Consider the following 21868-nt stretch of genomic DNA (forward strand, 5'->3'; position numbering starts at 1 on the left):
GTCTATAGGTCATAGACTGAGGGGCAACTTTTTGGTTATCTTTTTTGCTGTTAAGGTATCGTCATAAATTTTTAAAATAATCTACATATGTCCCTTTGGTTTAACAGAAGTAAAGAATTAAAAAATACTGTGGAGACATTGCACATACAGTTCGTCGTATAGATATTATTCTAGGTATAGATATTATTCTAGCAGACAACTGATTCCTAGCCAATCACATTAGGATGTATTAAAATGGTGAAAAGTAAGAGCAATCTTCGTTGCATTTTTACAAACAATGGTAAAAACATTTTTGTTAACTTCTAGGAGGGCCAAATATGTATTCACTACTAAATGAAGTTTTCCATTCTGCACCCAACCAGGGAGAAAGAGTGTTCCTCTAGGAATCACTGTTGCTGTGCAATTGAAGTTTTGACATCGCTGACATTTAATTTTATTTGTGGTGGTTCCCTCCACACCATGGGGAAGCTGGTGTTCCAGGACTGACAATTCTGTATATGAAGCCCTGAGACTCCTTAACTCATCACTAGCGATTTCCAGGGCAGTCATTTTAACAAACTCTTTTGAGCTAAGAGCTCCTGAGAACAAGTGTTGCCTCAAGTGGGGGGTTTTGAGGTTCTTCAGGTTTGAGACTTTGCTCCTGATGCAAATTTTGTACTTTTTGTTAATGTTGGCGTGTGCAGAGAAGACGTCCTCTTCGATTTTCTTTGCTAAGTCCCAAATCACCTCTTCTTCATTCGCTTGCGATGTAATGGAATCTGCCAAAGCTCGGTAAACCAACTCTGTGCATTTGGTCCTCAGAGCGGCCATATTGTGTTCCTTTTCCTGGTGTGTTACAACATTTTTCACCAGTTCCAAATGACAACCAGGATTGTCCTCTTGACTAAGACAGAGGTCAATCTTCAGTGCACTGTATGCTTCCTTTTGTACGCTTTCTAATGGCAATGGATATGATGAGTGCAAGACTTTCATAGAACTGTGCTCTAAAGAGGCCTCCATTGGCTCTTCTGCAAGCAGTTTAACGTTTTTTTCATCACCCTTTTTCTTTCCTTGAGAAATGCCATTTTGCAAGTGCTTGGATCCATGGTAGATGCCTCGGTAAAGCGCTTTTTACTTAGATAACAAGAACTTTGCTTTTTTTTCAAATTATGTGATGGGCAGGTCTTTAGGACTCTATACACAGCTGCAACCATGTCAGTCTCTTGCAAAAGTTCAACAGTCACATCAGCGATTTCCAGCTCAGCTAAATGGCATTTTATATCTTCATAATCCTTTTCAGTGAGCAGTTTCTGAATAAGATGGACTCTGGTTATGATCTCTTTCTTCACATTCATGCTGGGCTGTTAAGCTATCTGTGATAACTGTCACTCACGAGGCATGTAAATATCACTCGCATGCACAACGATAACACAGAAATCATGTCGAAAGTCTTGAAAGCTGGCTGACTGCGGATGTTCACGCAATAAAGTTAAAAGTAAAAGTTAAGGTTTGTGCTGCAAGGTCGGTTAAGTATTTCTCTTTTTAATTGGAAAAAACAAAATTTTTAAAAAGAGAATCAGAAAATGTACCCTTCAGGTAGACTAGCCTGTGTAGATTTCCATTTACAAATGTCAAATTGTTACGATCCGTGAGAAGAGGAGTAAGGGCAAGAGGAGGCCCAGCAAATGCTCTCATTGGCCCATTATCATTCTGTGTGTGATAATTAGGCCGACATACAGAATGATAATGGGCCTGATAGCAGTCTGTGCCAGGTCGGGGAGGGGCTGCAGCAGACCACTGCTCTCAGCAGGAGCGTGAGCTGAAATTACGGACAAAAGGCGTCCGTGAAAGAAGGCTTCAAGGACAACAGACAAGAGGCCCAAATTACGGGCAGTCCGTGAAATTTACGGACGGTTGGTCACCCTAGTGGGCACAGGACTGCAGTCCATGCCCCGGGGAAGTCACACGCGACGGCAGCAGTGCACCGAGTTTTAGGAATCGTTGCCGTGATCACACCGTTTCGGTTGTAGTCTGGAATATCGAGTAGGGAATATCATTGATGCATATTACCAACAAAGTGGCAAAGAGAGGTAATAGCCACCTTGGCTTAACGCCTCCCTTTGCCTCTTCGGAACGCCAGGCTGCACTATATTACCAAGGATATGGTGCAGCCTAGCGTTTCCCCCTGCAATGGCGGTAAGTTTTACAACTTAACGCCAGCGCAGGCAGGGAAGGTTTGTTTATGTACAGGTGTTCCTTCCTGCACATAAACAAAGCTTTAATGCCATTTTGTAGCTTACATGTGGGCTGCTTCATGCAGCACACATGTAAGTTACAAATTGGCATTTTTAAAAAGAGGTTTGTTTATGTACAGGAAGGGACACCTTCCGGTACATAAACAAACCTTGGCATTTTCCTTTTTCCATGTGTGCTGCACAAGGCAGCACACATGAAAAAAACAAAAACGAGGAGAAATTAAGCATTTCTCCTTGTTTTGCCACCTTAAGAACAGGTCTTTCCTGTTCTTAAATTCGGTGCTGCCACCTATTTTCACCTCTCTTGATAATAGGTAGCAGCGTCAAAGTGAAAGGGTGTTGCGGTGGAAGGCCCACCGCAGCACCCACTGCACGCCCTTTTTCACAATGAGTTTATCGTGAAAGGGGCCCTATTACCAAGGCAGCGTTAAGTCAATTAGCATGGCTTGAAGCCATGTTAATTGACTTAATGCTGCCTTGAAAATAGGGCGTGTTATCGGCAGAAAAGTGCCGATAACGCGGCGATAAGTGGCTTGGTAATATGCCCCACTGTACCTTAACTGAGTAACCAAATATCAGAACAGAATGTCAAAAGGTAAGAGCACTTAGGAAGGCACTGATTTAATGATATACTTACCTCCGTTCCTAAGTACCTATATATCATTAAGGTACATAGAGATGGAGTTAGGTGTAGAAAGTCTAAACCTTCTTACATTGTTCTTATTTTTAGCCTCAATGTTTTGGCTACACTATTAAGGCAAACGATACTCCCACTCGATTTTCCAGACCCACACACTTTTCTCAGACTACCAAGAAGAGTGGCAGCTACTGACCACTCTTGTGTACATTTCCAGTCTTGTGTGTTATGTCATGTTATATTAGACAGTCTTGTAGAGCACACAGCTAGCTACCCAACCACGGGCTTCCTGGCGCTGACAGAAAGAGTTAAACTGAAACACAGGGTTATCTGAAAGAATGTAATCCGAAAATTATCAAAAGAGGTGGGTGTTTAGTTGCTTCCTAAAACCTAACAAATTAGTGTTTGACCTGAACAGGAAGAGTATCCCATAATTTGAGGGTGAGGTAGGCAAATGAGCGACCTCCTCTAGCTCTCTTGAGACTGGGGAAGTCAAGAAGGGAGAGGTCATTTGATCTCGGGGCTCTGAGGGCTGTGTGTGGGATAATGAGGTGCTAAAGGATATGTGTGCCAGGTGAGTATTTTAACCTATGAGCAATGCATAGGGACTTAAATTCTATTCTTTTGTAGGTCTCACTTTTGCAGCGCACATGCGCTACTTAGGAGGGGACCTTTTGGAACCCGGCAGCATTTTGGCAAAAAACATGCACGTTTTGCATTGCTTTCTATTGAAACGCGTGCACGTTTGGCGTTTCCCTTGCGGGAGCGAGCTTTGACCACATCTGTTTGCTTTATCTTGCAAACAGATAGTGCCCCTACTCACTTCCGCCAGGGAAGCGCTGTGTGTGTCTGGTTGCTGTTTGCTGAAGCGACCGCCGTGTGTTCCATTTAGTCAAATGAGAGAAACAACAACTATTGACGGCAGTTTTTGCTGAGGAAGGCGCTGACGCAGCCCCTACCCCTGGGATGCTTGCGCAATCATTCTATCAATTGTGCCAGTTTACGGCCTACTTGTAACAATCTCTGCAAACCTTGCAGCTGTATTTCTGGTAATTCGCTTGATAATGAAATCACCCCAGGCTGGCTCCGTAATGTTGCACATTCTAGGAGCATTTTGATCAGCCATGTTTTGTTTCTGCCTGGGACGGCTGCTGTGTTTTTTTTTTTTCTGGTGAAGCTCCCTCTTGCCCTTTGCCGTTAAGGGGGTCAGTTTAAGGTCACGCTTAGTTTCTTTGTCGCTGCTTTGACGTAATTAACCAGTCGCGTTAAGCATTGATGTATATTGTTTCCGAGCAACCCAACTTCGGGGCATACATATTTTCAAAGTTGCTCCCCCGACGTATAAAAAGTTATTTCTTGAGCGCTCATGTCCAGCTACACCGCCCCTACCACCCCAAATTCAAGTATGTTTACCCCCAACCTCTATGGCAGAGCAACTGGATGACATTGCCTCTCGTTCTCCCTTTCTCTCTAAGTTTAATTACTGCATGCTAATTTCCTTGCCTACTACGTAATTAATAAAAATCATATATTCATAATTATTTGGCAGTGGCCTTGTTATAACATTATCCGATGCCTTGTGTGTCTGTAAATACAGCGTTGAGCGGGTGGAGGAATCAATCAATCAGGAGCGGAACTACTCACCCGTAGGGGTCTCAAGGCGCTAGGGGTGGGGGGGGGGTGCAGGTTCCAGTCCATCAAGGAGGGTGTCTGTCGAAGAGCCAGGTTTTTAGGTTTTTTGCGAAGATGGGGAGAGATGTTGTCTGTCTGAGGTGGAGTGGAAGAGCGTTCCATGCTTTGGCCGCGAGGAAGGAGAAGGAGCGGCCTCCTGATCTGGTCTTTCTGGTGCAGGGGACCTTGGCGTAGGAGAGCTGAGCTGATCGTAGGGTCCTTTGGGGCGCGTGGAATTTGAGCCGCCTGTTCAGGTATGCTGGTCCGGTGCTGTGGAGGGCCTTGTGTGCATGGGTGAGCATCTTAAAGGTGATTCTTGCCTCGACGGGGAGCCAGTGGAGTGTGCGCAGGTGCTGGGAGATGTGGCAGTGTTTTGGCAGGTTGAGGACCAGTCTTGCGGCGGCGTTCTGGATGTTCTGTAGCTTGCGGATGAGGTTTTTGTTTATTCCGGCGTAGAGTACGTTGCCGTAGTCGAGTCTGCTGGTGACCAGGGCGTGAGTGACTGTCTTTCGGTGTTCGAGGGGGGTCCATTTGAAGGTCTTACGAAGGAGGCGGAGGGTGTGGAAGCAGGAAGATGAGACAGAGTTGATCTGGCGGTCCATTTTGAGCTCGGAGTCCAGGATGATTCCCAGGTTGCGTGCGTGGTCTGTGGGGGTTGGCGGGATTCCGAGGGCGGTGGGCCACCAGGTGTTGCTCCAGGCATCGGGGTTTGGGCCCATGATGAGTACTTCTGTTTTGTTGGTGTTTAGTTGAAGGCAGCGGTTTTTAATCCATTTGCGACGGCTTCCATGCCTTCTCGAAAGTTGCGTCTGGCGGTGTTGGGCTCATTGGATAGGGAGAGGATGAGCTGGGTGTCGTCTGCGTATGACACGATGTTGAGTCCGTAGATTCTGACGATGGGGGCAAGTTATGTTATGTTAATTTCTATTTATATAGCGCCAAATCACCGACAGGTCTCTTAGCGCTTGCTTTGGGAACCCGTCCTGGCTTTCCCTGCGAGATAACCCCTACTGGGCATCCCCAAGGTGAAGACCAGGCATCCCATCGCGGTGGAGCCATAGTAGAGATTAAGCAAGCTATTGCCCAGAGTTGCAGAGTGTGAACCCATGATTCGAATAGGCACCGAGGCGAGAATTATCGAGTCTGTGGACATTTTGAGCTCAAGACCCTGCCGCGTCGGGAATTGAACCCTGGTCCCGGGTCTGACCTCTGCATCAGGGTCTGCCTCCTCTAACCAGTGAGCCACACTTCTCCACTCCAAGTGGAGCCATGTAGACGTTGAAGAGCGTCATTCTGAGGGAGGAGCCCTGGGGGACTCCGCAGGTGGTAGGTGTGGGGTCTGAGAGGAAAGGGGGGAGTCTGACCCGTTGCGTCCTGCCGGAGAAGAAGGAGCAGATCCAGTCGAGGGCCTTGTCCTGGATTCCTGCGTCATAGAGTCTGCGTATTAGGGTGCGGTGGGGGACTGTGTCGAACACCGCTGATAGGTCTAGGAGGATGAGGGCTACTGTTTCTCCTTTGTCCAGCAGGGTGCGGATGTCGTCTGTTGCGGCGAGGAGGGCGGTTTCCGTACTGTGGTTTTTTCTGAAGCCGGATTGGGAGGAGTCGAGGATGTTGTGTTCTTCAATGAATGTGGCGAGTTGGCTGTTGATGGCTTTCTCGATGACTTTCGCTAAAAAAGGGAGCAGGGAGATGGGTCTGTAGTTTTTTAAGTCGGTGGAGTCCGCTGAGGGTTTCTTTAGGAGGGGGTTGACCTCGGCGTATTTCCAGTCGTCGGGGAACGAGGCGGTCGCCAGGGAGCGGTTGATGGTGTGGAAGAGCATGGGTGCGATGGTGTCAGCGGCTCTGTTGAAGATGTGGTGGAGGCAGGGGTCCGTGGGGGCCCCTGAGTGGATTGACTTCATTGTCTTCAGTGTGTTTTTGGTGGTGAGGGCTGTCCAGTCATCAATCGCTGGTTTCCGGGTGTCGGGGGGTGGTTGGTGAGGGTTCAGTGTGTTGGTTGTCTTCGTCGAAGTTGTCGTAGATGCTCTTGATTTTGTGGTGGAAAAAGGTGCTGAGTTTGTCGCAGAGGTCTTGTGAGGGAGGGATGTTGGTAGACTCGCTGGTGGGTTGGGCGAACTCCTTGATGATGCTGAAGAGTTCCTTGCAGTTGTGTGCGTGGGTGGAGATTCTGTCTTCAATCGCTTTTTTCCTCGTTTCTCTGATGAGTTGATGGTGAGCGTTGGTGGCGGCTCTGAAGGTGTTGTGGGCTTCTGTGGATTTGGTGTTTCTCCAGGCCTTTTCGAGGCAGCGGCATGTGCGCTTGGACTCTCGAAGTTCAGTGGTAAACCATCTGGCTTTCTTGGCACAGGTATTGTTGTTTTTCTTGAGGGGGGCAATTGTGTTGGTGCTGTCCGAGATCCATCTATGCAGCGTTCGGGCTGCGGTGTTGGGGTCGTCGTTTTCCGCGATGGTTGGGGTGGAGTTGTTGAGTGAGGAGATGAGCTGGTCGTCGGTGATTTTGGTCCAGTTTCTTTGTGGAAGCAGGTGCTGGTGTCTGTGGATGGTGGGTGTTCTGAAGGTGAAGTGGACGCAACGATGGTCGGTCCATGGGAGTTCTGTGATGTGGCTGAAGGTGATGGAGTTTCCTGTAGTGAAGAGGGCGTCGAGGGTGTGTCCTGCTGAGTGCGTGGGCTCGGTCACGATCTGGCAGAGTCCAATGTTGTGGAGGTTGTCCAGGAGGCATGTGGTGTTGGGGTCCAGTTGATTGACGAAGTGGAAGTTGAGGTCTCCCAGCAGGGTGTAGTTGGTGGATGCGATGGCCTGCGGGGACATAATGTCCGTAATGGAGTTGGCGAAGGGTCCGCGGGGTCCAGGGGGTCGGTAGATGAGGGTTCATCGGAGGGCAGCAGTGGGGCTGGCCAGTATCTTGAAGTGAAGGTGTTCCATCAGTTCTATGGACTCGTCAGGGAGTGTGCTCAGGCGGCGGCTGGATTTGTGGACTATGGCGATTCCTCCTCCTGGGTGGGTGGGGCGGTCCTTCTTGTAGATCTTGTATCCTAGGGGGATGGCGATGGCGATGTCCGCCCCCGAGGTGTCGTTGGTCCAGGTTTCGGTGAAGAATGCTATGTCCGGGGTGGTGCTGTCGAGGTCCCAGATTTCTGTGGCGTGTTTGTGGAGGGATCGGACGTTGAGGAGGATGCATTGCAGGGTCTTCGGTTCGGTTGTGTTCTTGTGGGCGGTTTGTGCTGGATCCGTGTTCTTGGCGGTGCTGCAGGTGTGCCGGCAGCGATGACAGCTGAAGGGTCCATGGGTGTCGGCTGGTGATGCTAGCTTGCAGTTGTTGTTGCAGCCTGGGTTGAGTGCGTGGAGTGCTGCTGGGTCGTAGCGTTGGCGGGGTGGAGGTCCAGGGTTCCTGGTGCTGGTCGCGGACGGGCGAAGACATGCTTGCCTTTGACACGCCTTCGGTGCACCAGCGCAGTGACTGCCATTAAGTAGGGGTCGGGGAGGGCTGGACAGCTGGGAGGCGGGAGCGGGGAGAGGAGCTGGATTGGGCCGGTCGCGCTGGGGGGAGGGGCCGCGGGGGGTAGCAGCGGCGGGGAAAGGTAAAGGGAGGAAAGAAGGGATAAAGAAAAAAGGGAAAATAAGCAGAAATAAGGCACAAAAGAGCAGAGATGCAGAAAAGGGCAGAAAGGTGAAAGATGGAAAGGGTAGAAAAACGAGTGAAAACGAGTGAAGGAGCAGAGGGAGAGAAAGGGAAAAAGGGCAGAAATAAGGCACAAAAGAGCAGAGGTGCAGAAAGGTGAAAGATGGAAAGGGTAGAAAAACGAGTGAAAACGAGTGAAGGAGCAGATGGAGAGAAAGGGAAAATGGGCAGAAATAAGGCACAAAAGAGCAGAGATGCAGAAAGGTGAAAGATAGAAAGGGTAGAAAAAACGAGTGAAGGAGCAGAGTGAGAGAAAGGAGACAGAGGTCCACTGGATCACCAGGGATGAGGCGCAGGGAAACCTGCGGGTGGAGGAGGGCCTCGATCACTAACACTCAAGAGTGCAGGGGCAGGGGCACCTCACTTAATGGTGGAGCTGCGAGGGTGGGAGAGCAATTTCACTGACAATGAGTCAGGAAGCAGAGCTGAGGACCTTTAATGTGTTTGTGTGCCTGCGATTGGCAACATACATTTTATCCTTCGGAGGTTGATAAATGAGTTCTGTTGAGCTGGGTAATATTAATACCCGCTGTTTAAAGGACAACAGAACTACAGGAGCCAACGTTGGGTAAAAACATGTAGTCGATACAGTATCTGTCTGTATGACCGATCTGTAGTCTGGTTTGTAAATGTTGATAATGTTTCCTGTCAGTTACACTCGGACTGCTACCAGTAATGAACTAACCTGTCCAAATGTGAAACCTGAAGGCCTGAGCATTCGATCAGGGGCGACCTTAGGCATGTACAAGCTGTGCACCTGCACAGGGCCACCAAACCCCAGGGGCCACCACGCCAATATATATCCTTAATACAATAATCCTCTGAGGATGGATACATATTTGCGTGGTGGCCACTGGCGGGATTTGGCGGTGTCAGGCTCTGTTCCACTTCCTAACACCCTGACCCTCCGCCCCCCCACCCCCCTTTTCACTGGCCTCCCGCTCTGCCCGCTGGGACCCCCTCTTCCGAGGCTCCCTACCTACGCTCTCTGCCCAGGGCCACCATGAGCCTAGAGCCGCCCCTGATTCGATTAATACTTTTGATAACCACCGTACAAAATGCTGCAGCCAGTCCATGAACAGCGCTTCCTGCACTCTGATTAAATATGCAAGAATAACAGCACGAGTGCTGACTCGGTCCTGGCAGTCGTTCCAACTGCTGTAATAAACACAGCCCTGATTAAGCGTCTTAGTAATAATGTTTCATCAGAAACGTTTTCTAAAATTCTGATTGTCGCCCTTAGCTAAAGTTCTGAAATATGCTGGTTACCTTTATTTTTTTATATATTTGCTCGACTTCTCTTGGCGTATTTATCATTTGCATTTCCTCTCTGTGCATAATGGCATTTAGCAGGAAAAGCACACTAACTTATCTATGCAACGTATATCTTCTGTAGATCAATTTGATTAATGTTAACTAAGTACGTGTGTGACAAACTGTCAGGATTTTCCCAAGAAAGTGTGGGAAACACAACAATTAACATCTTTTACAAAGCGGGAAAGATTTCCTCTAAAGCTTTGTCAAGGTTGCATAAAAATACAGGGCCCGATTCACAGAATAAACTTAAGACTCAATCCTAAACTTACTACTATTTTGGTATTCACAGAATGAACTTACTACTTTTGGTATTCACAGAAGTTATGATTTTGTCTTAAGTCTGTCTTAAGTTTGTCTTAAGACAAATTTAAGACAAAATCCCAACTTCTGTGAATACCAAAAGTAGTAAATTTATTCTGTGAATGCCAAAAGTAGTAAGTGCATTCTGTGAATACGAAAATAGTAGTAAGTTTAGGATTGAGTCTTAAGTTCATTCTGTGAATCGGGCCCGCAATTTGCAGGCTCCCACGCCCTTGCTCTTATGCAAATCTCTTCCTATGCACTATAACAGCCTGCAAGTGAATTATAATGCAGTTTGTTGAAGGTCACAGTCAGGTCAGAAGTTTGATCAGCACAACCATTGCAGACTTAACCCTATCCAATTACCACAGATGTTCTGTACACAATGTGTACCCCCTGTGGTCTTGTTTATAGGATTGTCATCTTAAGGAAGAACGGTGTTCAGTCGATATTCTTGCAGACTTAAAACATGCACTGGTGCGCGATTTACTGCCAGTTTCCCAACTAGGTTATCTCACAGAGTCTAAAGGCTCGAGCACAAAGGCACGTTTCACATCAGAGAGGATGTTGGGAGTCTGTCGGCCTTTTCGGTAGATTTCCATGTGAAGGCGATCCATTTACAAGCATAGGCATAGCCAATAGGTCTCGCCTTTGGGACCTTATAAGTGTTTAGCCATGCAACAGGTGATGTTGTTGCACCAACAATATTGTGCTGCATAACTAAATACTTATTAGGTCCCAAAAGCGAGACCTATTGGCTATGCCAATGCTTGTTTGATCAGCAGTCAGTGAAGTTCCACGAGCACCAGGCATGCAGAGTTCTTTTTTGGCACATCTAGTAATGCCCGTGCTGCTGCGTTTTGATTGACCTGCAATACTTTTATGATAGCCAGATACAAGAAGTTTCCATAGTCCAAGCGTGAAAGAATTAGGCCGTGGATCACTGTCATTCCGACACTCCAGAGGAAGCCATTTAACTTTTTCCTAAGGCTAGCTTGACTCCGGTGGTATGGATGCTAGTTTCCAGTCAAGATAGAACCTGGTCTGGCACATCGTGCTCAACTGTTCCCATAGGGAGCTGGGTCAAGAGTGATGTTCATATGTCGGGATCCAAACTGTAATGGCATGGAGAGGAAAAAACAACAGATTTAGGCCCAACCCTCTGTACTGGAGGTGAATGTTTGATATTGTCCAGCATTTAGCCACCGAGCCAACCAATAGCTTACCTGACCAGCTCAACTGCATCCTTCTCAACGTACATTCCCTCCCCAACCACGCCACTGAAATCAAGCACCTCCTCGATGCTGCCTCTCCCAACATCACCTTCTTCATGGAAACCTGGACCAACACCCTGTTCTCGACTGGACATCACCACTGCCATCCCTTACGTCTACAAAATCACCCACAAGGACCGTGCCGACCGACCAGGAGGAGGCATCGCCATCGTCCACAAGAACACCCTCTGACTGACCACTTATTCGAACTACCCAACGATAACCATGGAACACGTCCACTTCCAGATCCAGATCCAGACCAACCCCAACACCACCATCCATGGCACCCTCGTCTACAGGCCCCCCGGCCTCTGCCTCCCTTTCGCCGACGCCATCGTAGACCTCACCACGCCCCAGGCTCTCGCATCCATTAATTACATGCTACTCGGAGACCTCAACTTCCACCTGGACAACCCCAGTGACCAGAACATCTCCTCCCTACTGGAAAACCTTGTCAACATCTGACTCAAGCAACTAGTCACCGCACCGACCCACACAGCTGGACACACGCTCGACCCCATCTTCTTCGCCAGCAGGAGCATCACCTACAGCCACACCACCAAACTCCTCTGGACCAACCACCACTGCATGCACTTCACCTTCACCATTCCCACCGTACACCACCGCCCTCACTCCTCTGTCATAGCTAGAACAAGGCCACTGAAGAACATCTTGTCAACTTCCTCAGCACAAACAGTCCACCAACACCAACAGATGCCAGCACCGCATCACGCAGCACTCACCAATGGATCTCCAACTGTGCCGACACTGTGGCACACCTCAAGAAGACACCATGCAAGCGACACTCCAAGAAAGCCAGCTTGTTCACTCCCACCTGTTAAAACTTAGGCCGCAAACGTCAACATTATCGGCGCCATCTTGCCCTTTTCGAGCCCATTCGTGCGCGTAAGCGGCAACCATTTTGAGTACCATGGCCTCTCTGCCCCTCGCTGATAGCCAGCGCGTCTCTCTCTCTCTCTCTCCTAACCTCGCAAGCATCCCCCGCACGCTGACAACCCCCGCTCTCACATGCCTTGGGTCATAAACCCCTCGTCAGCGCAGCTCTGCCTAGGAATCCCATCCTGTTCCCAGCGCGACACCTCCCTTCATTCCTTTCATGGTCCAGGGTCCTTTGATACAAACCCCTTTTCCTGTGTGCTCGTTTGTCTTCCCCGTTCCCAGGCCGCCACCTGGCCCTGCGGATACTGTTTATTGCCCCCCCCCTGTACAGTAGGAAGCTTCCCCATCAAAGGACCCTCGAGTTGATCAAAGCCCCCACCCTATGAGATCCGATCAACCCCACACATTCCGTGAATCGGCGGAATATCCAGCTGCGCGATAATCATCACCTGTTGTGACCGGGGTGGGGACTTCAACTGTAAATGTGTGTGGGAACGGGCCTGAAGGGGGGATTCCGAGGATGTCTTTCCGTACATCAAAGGGTTGACAGAGATGTGTTTTATGCAATAAAGTAATAAACTCGTGTATAAGAGGCCAGGCCTCAGAGATGCGGTTAGAGCACCTCGAGAAGATACCCTGTTGTCTGATTTGATGTGTTCTGCTCCGTCGGAATAAAACTTCTGTTTCCTGCCTTCCAGTCTCCAGCGCCTGCCTCTTTGTTTGGTAACTTGAGTGGGTATAGAGGCGTTTAACGCCGGGCAACTCTGAAAAAGGTCATCGGCCCTGCCTTTTTCCACAATTGGCGTCCCAAACGTGGGGCCCATCAGCGACTCGTGGATCCAGTGGGAGAGGTCCTGACGACAGAGTGAACGACTGCAACGATCGGGAGTGCACCTGTCCGATAGACCCTCGTCTGACAGCCGATCATCCGAACTTCACTGGTTCCGAGCAGACCTCTCTCGAGTGATCTACGGTCCTGACTGGGAACCATCAGGAGTGCCGCGAGGATCACGAAGAATAGAGGACGATTGGGCGCTGGATTCGGAAGACAAGAAACTGTCCATGCGGTCCGGGTAAGGTCGTGTAAACACGACGAATTGCGAAATGATTGTTTGATTGTTTGGAAAATACTAGTATTACTCTTTTGTTGATTTGTTTGGAGATTCGCTGTCTGCAAACGGAGAAACAACAGGCTCTCTCTTTGCAAGCAGTGAAGGATAGGTAACGCAGACTTTTGTCCCCATTGTAATCCGTCGTGCCTATCTTTCTCCCCCACTGATTGATTGTTTGACCCGAACTACTGTTCGTGGATTGTTCTCTGGAGATTCTCTGTCTGCAAACAGGGAAGAACAGGTTCTCTCTTTGTAGGTAGTGAAAGGGTAGGTAACGCAGACTTTTGTCCCCGTTGTAACCCGTCGTGCCTACTTATTCTCCCCATTGATTGTTTGATTGACCGAACATTGACTGTTCGATATTGGTTCTTGAGGTATTCACCGCCTGCAAACAACGTAGAATAGAAATATTCTGTCTAGTCTTTGCACGCAGTGATAAGATAGGTAGTGCTGACTTTTGTCCCCGTTGTAATCCGTCATGCCTGTCTTCTCCCCACTGATTGGTAGCCTGTTTAGCCCGGACCGCTTATTAGAGATGAACCATCCGGCTCCACTGGAAGGCACCCCTAATAAGGACATGTTCATGAAGCATGGACTGATCGCTATAGCTTATAGCAAGCTGTGGCATAAATATACGAAAAAGGATCGAGAAAGTCAGTGGCCACTGATAGGATCCTTCGATGAGGATAAAATAAGCGCGCTAGAAACAGCCCTTGGTAACCACAAGACAACGCCCACTATGCTTGATAGTCTCGGCATGTGGCGCAAAGAAACCGAACAACGTAAAAAGAGAACTGAGAGTAGGTTGGGAAAAGAGCTGCGAAAAGCAGCCCACCTAGCTGCTCAGAAACTAGAAGAAGAGATTAAGGAAAGAGAGGAAGCCAAACAGAAACTAGAGATGGAAACATCAAGCCAGTGTCCGGTTAGAACGCCCTCCACGCTCTATCCTGAATTACCCTTGAAACAGCGAGCCAACGATGATCTGCTGTTAGGTCCTCCGATTATCTACATGCCCCCTCCATATGCCCCTTCCCAACCCTTAGCACAACACCCACCACCCCTAAGCACAGGCGAGAGTAGCACCATAGCTTCGGCCCCCGTGGCCTCTGTGCCGGCCGAACCCCTTGTATTAGGTACAGCACAAGCAACAGTGTTAGATGACCCAGAGACCCGGAAGGCTGATTCTGCAAGAACGAACAGATTAGGCAAGGATGAGCGAGCAGGGATTGACAAGGTAGTGAGGACATTGGTAGAAAGAAAGGAAAGTGAAGAGCACGTCACGGACATGTTCAACACGTATACAGGGAGCCACAGACGACATTTTACCGTACGACTGTGTTACCATATCTTGAATGCATAAGAGGACCGATATCGAGAAAAGGGTCCCGAGAGCCTTACAACTCTATACAGAAAGGTCGATATCGGGGATGAGAGTGAGTGTGATGTGACGGACCTCCTTACGTGTACGCTCGAGGTTTTCCGCCACCTCACTGAACAAGAATCGGAAGATAAACCCCCGACACCCGTAGCAACCGAACCCCAAACTGAGCGAGCTAGCACCATGATGCCAATTAGAGAGGCTGCTCCCTACTGGGTTCCTCCACGAGGTCTAGGAACTCACGATGACGTCAATCACAAAGATGCAAGAGGGAGGGTAGTGTATAATTGGGTCTACCAACCATGGGATCGGCAGGATATTCTGACGTTCCAAAAATCTCTGCCTGATTTACGTAAAAACCCCACTGCCTTCTATACTAAATTAGGTACAGCCCTAGGTTCAACGATCATGACCCTGGCTGATATCGATTTGTTTTTCGGGCTATGTCTCCCAGCTGATGTGTGGAAGCAAATCCGGAAAGTCGACCACCTTGAGCTGTTCAGACATACCTGGTCACAACTCGAGGACATAGATAAGCAACGAGAGCCTGGACAGAAACTCTTGAAATCCATTTTAGACCTCCCAGATAAGATCGTACAAAAATTGAAAACCCTGATTCCAGAAAAGAAAGTGGACTGGTCGATAGTAACGGCTTGTCGTCAGAAACCCCAGGAGGATGTATCGGAATACTTCTCCCGGTTTGAAACGGTGTTCTCCGATTACAGCGGCCAGGACATGACCACTGCAACCGGACACCATCTGTTTGTCCAAAATTACGTTAAAGGTTTGTCACCGGAGGTCTCCCAGAAACTACAGGCCAGCGAGAGTAGTTGGGCTGCCTCCAAACCTGCGGCTATCCTTCAGATGGCCCAATATTACGAACACCAGAAAAACGAAAACGATAGAGCGACAGAGAAAAAGAAAAAAGACTTAAAAGAGAGGGTGATGATTGCGCAATTGCAAGGGGTGACTATAGGACGAGAGCAATACAAAGGAAGCTATCAGACGAATGTCCCTAAGAACGCACCTCCTAAAGACCGCACCTCGACACCCCACATTGGACGTACAGACATTAGAGAGGACCAGTGTGCCTTCTGTAAAGGGTATGGCCATTGGAAATCCCAGTGCCCTGTTCTTTCAGAGATGAACAAAAATAGGGACCCCAAGGACGTAGCGGGTGGACCAAGAAATAGAGGACAGCAGCGGGGGCCCACAAATGACATGACTAACGATAGATCAAACAGACCGAATACATTTGACCGACCCAGACAGAATCAGTACCAACAGTCTGACTGCGACGATGCCCGCGACTTTGCATAGGACTGCCAAGGGCAAGGGAGGGATCCAGTCGAGCTCTATGTTGACCAGCAAGGTCCTTATGTCACTGCTAAGGTCCTGGGTACAAAGTCTCCATTTTTGGTAGACACTGGCGCAACACGTAGTGCGTTATCTAAACGACTGATTCCAAGGGCACCCTTGTCTGGCTCACTTGTGACATCGATAGGTTTCGATGGAACGCCCTCCACTAACCCTTTGTCCGCTCCCATCCCCTTCGACCTAGAAAACAATACCACTGACACAACGTTTTTGCTTTCCTCCAATACTCCTGACGCCATTATGGGACTTGACTTACTGAAACACTTCCGAGCGACCATTAGATGTTCCCAAGACGGAGTTCGAGTTTTCCTGTACAACAACCCCATTCTGCTTAGACATTGCCCTTCCCGACGCATGTTTTCTATCAATGACACTGACACATCCCTGCTTGACACTCTGCCTCCATATCTGTGGGCCAAGATGGATTCGGACGTAGGGCGCATGATGATTGACCCAGTGCACATCAATGTCCGACCGGACGCAACACTCCCAAAACTTCCACAATATCGGATATCGCCTGAGGGCGAGAAGGCATTGGTAAAAATTATTCAGTCACTGATAGACGCAGGAGTGGTAGAGGAAGTGGTTAGCAACGTTTGCAACAGTCCTATCTTGCCCATCATCAAGAAACAGGGAGAGGGGGATGAGAAAGCATACCGCTTCATCATCAACCTTCGAGAGATCACAAAGTGGTTGTACCCCAGTACCCCGTGGTCTCAGACATCACCTCTATCCTGACCTTGATTCCTTCTACTGCCACCACCTTCACTGTCATTGACCTCAAAAATGCATTTTTCTCTATCCCCATCCACCCAGGCAGCCGATATCTCTTCGGCTTCACCCTGAAAGCCCGCTCATATCGGTTCTGCCGAGCACCCCAAGGCTACACTGAAAGCCCCAGTATCTACAGTCAGGCCCTCAAGAGACAACTGGATCAAGTCCAGTTACCCGATGGAGTGGTGTTAGTACAATACGTCTATGACATCCTTTTGGCGGCCGACACCACTCCACTAGCAGTCACAGCCACTATTCAACTCCTGCACTTCCTTGCGGAAAATGGCCACAAGGTCTCCAAAAAGAAGTTGCAATTCTGCCAACCCAGGTCACTTACTTAGGCCACCTCCTGTCCAAAGACGGAAGGAAACTTACTCCCGACCGGATCCAAACCATTCTTGAAACCCCCGTCCCTAAGACTCAGAAACAGGTTCGCTCCCTACTAGGGCTCACCTCCTTCTGCCGACAGTGGTTACCAAACTTCAGCCTCATTGTGAAACTGCTGCTTTCTCTGCTAGCTAAAGATGTCCCCTTCCCACTCCCTAGGACCCCTGAGTGCCAAACCTCTTTCACGGAACTACGAGATGTCCTTTGTTCGGCCCCTGTCCTAGGTACCCCCGATTACACAAAGCCCTTCTCCCTCTTCACTCACGAAAGGGAGGGGTGCGCTTTATCTGTCCTAACCCAGACCATTGGCCCGAAGCAACGACTGTGCGCTTACTTCTCTGCCACTCTTGACCCTGTAGCCAGAGCCTTACCTGCCTGCCTTCGAGCTGTAGCTGCCGCTGCTATCTCTATCCGACAGAGTGAGGGGATCGTGCTCTCGAATTCCCTCACGGTACTAGTACCCTATGCAGTTGACACCCTCCTGAAGCAAACCAAGACGCAACACCTGACGAGTGCACGACTGACTGGATACGAGCTGACTTTGCTTGCACCCCATATCACCCTGAAAAGATGCACCACACTGAACCCGGCAAATTTGCTACCCCTACCAGAGAACGATCCCAATGTGGCCCCTGTAAACGACTGTGTGACTCTTACGGACGAACAGACTTGAAGTAGGGTTGACCTCAGAGACACAGCTTTTCCTGACCCTGACGGAGAGCTGTGGGTGGACGGTTCTTGCATCAAACTCCCCGATGGCACCACTTCAGCTGCCTATGCAGTCACCACGGCCCGAACTGTAGTAGAGACAGCCCGCATCACACAACGATCTGCCCAGGCAGCGGAACTGATTGCCCTGACACGAGCATGCATCCTAGCAGCAGGTACCACAGCGAACATTTACACCGACAGCCAGTATGCCTTCGGGGTGGTTCACCATTTTGGGCTCCTTTGGAAGGAAAGGGGATTCTTGACCTCACACGGCACCCCTATCTTGCATGGAGATTTAGTCTCCGCCTTGATCGAAGCTGTCCTTCTCCCCAAAAGACTTGCGGTCATCAAATGCCAGGCACACAAGAAAGTGACAGACATTATTGGACAGGGAAATGCACTAGCCGACCTCACTGCCCGAACGACAGCTGAAAATAGGACGACAACACGCATGTACGTGACCAGGTCACAAGCAGAAAAATGGACTGACGCTAGGGACACTGTTAAGGATATTCAAATGGCTAGCACACAACGCGAACTGACTGAATGGGAACGGGTGGGACTAAAGGACGATGAAGGCTGCTGGCGGACAAAAGACGCAAACAAATGGTTGTTACCTGACTCATATCTGATTCCCATACTGACTATGGCACACTCCCCTGCCCACATAGGATCAGCCCCCATGATTGAACTTGTCTCCAGAGTTTGGCACAACGATAAAATCTCGGACTCCGCCAAACGTCTGGTCCAACAATGCTTGATATTCCTGCAACATAACCCTGGGAAAGGAACTGTGATCACCCATTTGAAGTCCTACAGATGGACTACATCCAACTAGACAGATGCAAAGGCCTGAGATATGTGCTTGTAGTGGTGTGTGCATTTAGCAAGTGGGTGGAGGCATACCCAACCCGTGATAACACTGCTATGGCCACTGCAAAAGTACTGCTAAAAGAATTCTTCCCTCGCTACGGCCTTTGTCGAATTTTATGGAGCGACAATGGCCCCCACTTCATAGCCGAAGTCATCCAGCTCATCTTAAAGGGGCTGGGTATCACACAAAAGTTCCACGCAGTCTTCCACCCCCAGTCTGCTGGATTAGTCGAGCGACACAATGCCACACTGAAGTTAAAATTAGCCAAGATAGTGGCTACCACAGGACTGAAATGGCCAGACGCTCTCCCACTGGCATTGCTATCAATGCGTTCCACCCCCACCAAACACCACCTGACACCATACAAGGTCGTTTTCGGCCGGCCCATGAGCGTCTGGTCTGCACCCAAACCCACCTCCATTCATGACGTCCCGGACGTCCTAATGTCTGATTATTTGTACAAGTTAACTGAAACTCTGTCTGTCATTCATCAGCAGGTGCAGCAGGCCATCCCCGATGCTTCCAGGGGTCCGGGCCACGACATCCAACCGGGGGACTACGTGCTAGTCTGAAATTTTCAGCGGGCGAAGAGTTTGGAACCCCGGTGGACGGGCCCCTGGCAAGTGCTGATCACCACCCGGACGGCGCTTCGAGTGGAGGGGAAACGGCACTGGCTGCACGCACACCACTGTAAGAAGGTCTCCTCGACCCTGGCCACGACAGAAAACATCGACAACCAAGAAGAGCTCCTGAACAAGGATCGACCATCACTGAACTGCTATCCTGACACCGAGGCACTTGAACTTGCCAAATTCTCTGATCCCACTGTGCCAACCAGAGAAGGGTATTTCCTGCGTCGAAAGGAGGGAGCTTCGGCTAAGGAGACCACGGACTGAGTTAAATCTCAGAACGGTGACCTAAACACTACCACGGGTTACCAGGAGAGAAGCTAAACAAAGTCTGTGGTTCTGCCCGCTACCGAGCACCTTGAAGATGATGGAAGCGCCAGATAAGAAGATGATGGAAGAGCCAGATAAGAAGATGATGGAAGCAACAGGAAATACCCATTACAGGAACCCAAAGACTGACAATATGCACAAATCAAAGACAATCGCCTTCTTCATTGTCCTCCTCTTTTGCCTCCTCCTTATGACTTCCTTCTGGATCCTGGAAGAAAGCGCACCTGCTCATCAGATACTGTTAACAACTGCACAGCCTACCACCATGAAAGAACATTATTTGATCTCACTATCTCCTCAACTCAGAGAAAGGCGAAAGGAGTTCTGGAACAACTCTTTTGAACAGCTACTCCACCAGCACAATCTCGCCACCAATGCCACCAACTGCTGGATCTGTGGGTTGCTACCCCACGCCACTGGACACTCGATACCTTTTATCCCTTCACCCTTCTCAGTTCACGGCTCCTGCCTTGCTTGGCTGATCCTCCTGCAAGAAAGCTATAAAGACAATGCCACCTCCAGCAAAACCATGACGCACTTCTATCATGGGGTCTGGCGAAACAAAACAAAGACACATTTCTGCCCGCAGACCTCCAACGACTCTATCCACATGGACATTCCTGCTAAAGAACGAATTGAAATGCAGGTGTTCAACAATCCAACCAGACCCACCTTCTCCTACCTGCGGAAACGAACGGCTGCCACTCTGACTGTGGCCCTGTCAGTCATCAACGTCACAGGCCACATGTGCATAGAAGGGCTTGGGACACAGCTGGTAGGCCGCAGCGCCTGCCGTTTCACCAGAACTTTGGACTCCACCGATCCACCTTCCTTTGTATCCTCTCCAAATATGTATTTCGTTTGTGGCACAAAGGCTTACACCTGGCTCCCCAAAGGCTGGGGGGGCACTTGTTTCATCTCCTTCATTCTTCCTCCAACCTATGTGGCCCCAGCAAATCACCATCGACAAAAGCGAGCCAAGGATATTGAACAAGCAGACTCAACAGGAGCACAGTTCCTTGATGCTATGAAGGGACTTGTTCCACTCTGGGGCCCGATGGCAAACAGCCGTGCCATCCGACATCGGACTCAGGCAGTCGAGACAACAATGAACATCACAGCTGGTATTCTTGCCAATAACACCGCCGAACTTCAAGCGGTCCGCCTGGTGGCTCTCCAGAACCGCCTGGTTCTAGATGTGGTTCTTGCGGACCGTGGTGGAGCATGCCGCATCATTGGGTCCAGCTGTTGTACATATATACCGGACAATTCACCCTCAGTATACAAGGCCATCGAACACCTCCACAGACTCTCTTCAGAAGTCCACCAGGAACAGGAAGAATGGTCGCTTGGTGGTTGGTTCTGGAACACCGTTAAGAACTGGGGCTGGAGACTGTTTACGATTATCCTAATTCCTGTAGTTGTTATATGTGGGTTGTGCTTGGGAATCCAATGCCTGCCGCCTTTGTGTTCCTTATGTATGAATTGTATTTGCCCTAAAACTGTGGACTTTGGAAATGAACGCATGGGAGCATTATATGATGCCGAGGTTAGGAATTTGATGAAGATTGACATTGAGTAGGCAAGTTGGCTAGATACGTTGAAAAGGGAGGACTGTTAAAACTTAGGCCGCAAACGTCAACATTATCGGCGCCATCTTGCCCTTTTCGAGCCCATTCGTGCGCGTAAGCGGCAACCATTTTGAGTACCATGGCCTCTCTGCCCCTCGCTGATAGCCAGTGCGTCTCTCTCTCTCTCTCTCCTAATCTCGCAAGCATCCCCCGCACGCTGACAACCCCCGCTCTCACATGCCTTGGGTCATAAACCCCTCGTCAGCTCAGCTCTGCCTCGGAATCCCATCCTGTTCCCAGCGTGACACCTCCCTTCATTCCTTTCATGGTCCCGGGTCCTTTGATACAACCCCCTTTTCCTGTGTGCTCGTTTGTCTTCCCCGTTCCCAGGCCGCCACCTGGCCCTGCGGATACTGTTTATTGCCCCCCCCCCCTGTACAGTAGGAAGCTTCCCCCATCAAAGGACCCTCGAGTTGATCAAAGCCCCCACCCTATGAGATCCGATCAACCCCACACATTCCGTGAATCGGCGGAATATGCAGCTGCGCGATAATCATCACCTGTTGTGACCGGGGTGGGGACTTCAACTGTAAATGTGTGTGGGAACGGGCCTGAAGGGGGGATTCCGAGGATGTCTTTCCGTACATCAAAGGGTTGACAGAGATGTGTTTTATGCAATAAAGTAATAAACTCGTGTATAAGAGGCCAGG

The 21868-nt window shown here is 49.5% G+C and overlaps 1 protein-coding gene and 1 pseudogene across 1 annotated transcript; one reads left to right on the forward strand and one right to left on the reverse strand.

Moving 5' to 3' along the window:
* Positions 1 to 219: 219 nt before the first annotated feature.
* Positions 220 to 1388, reverse strand: LOC147736474 (transcription elongation factor A N-terminal and central domain-containing protein-like; annotated as a pseudogene).
* An 18233-nt stretch (positions 1389 to 19621) lies between these two features.
* Positions 19622 to 21169, forward strand: LOC147736475 (endogenous retrovirus group PABLB member 1 Env polyprotein-like). The gene has a single exon (XM_086953757.1). The coding sequence runs from the start codon at positions 19622 to 19624 to the stop codon at positions 21167 to 21169; it is 1548 nt and encodes a 515-aa protein (XP_086809883.1).
* The last annotated feature ends 699 nt before the right edge of the window (positions 21170 to 21868 follow it).

Source organism: Lissotriton vulgaris, chromosome 1_2, assembly GCF_964263255.1.
Source record: "Lissotriton vulgaris chromosome 1_2, aLisVul1.2, whole genome shotgun sequence".
Taxonomy (NCBI): Eukaryota; Metazoa; Chordata; class Amphibia; order Caudata; family Salamandridae; genus Lissotriton; species Lissotriton vulgaris.

Bases quoted from the DNA above. Each gene is read 5' to 3' on its own strand.
- LOC147736475 (XM_086953757.1), top strand. From the start codon at position 19,622: ATGATGGAAGCGCCAGATAAGAAGATGATGGAAGAGCCAGATAAGAAG.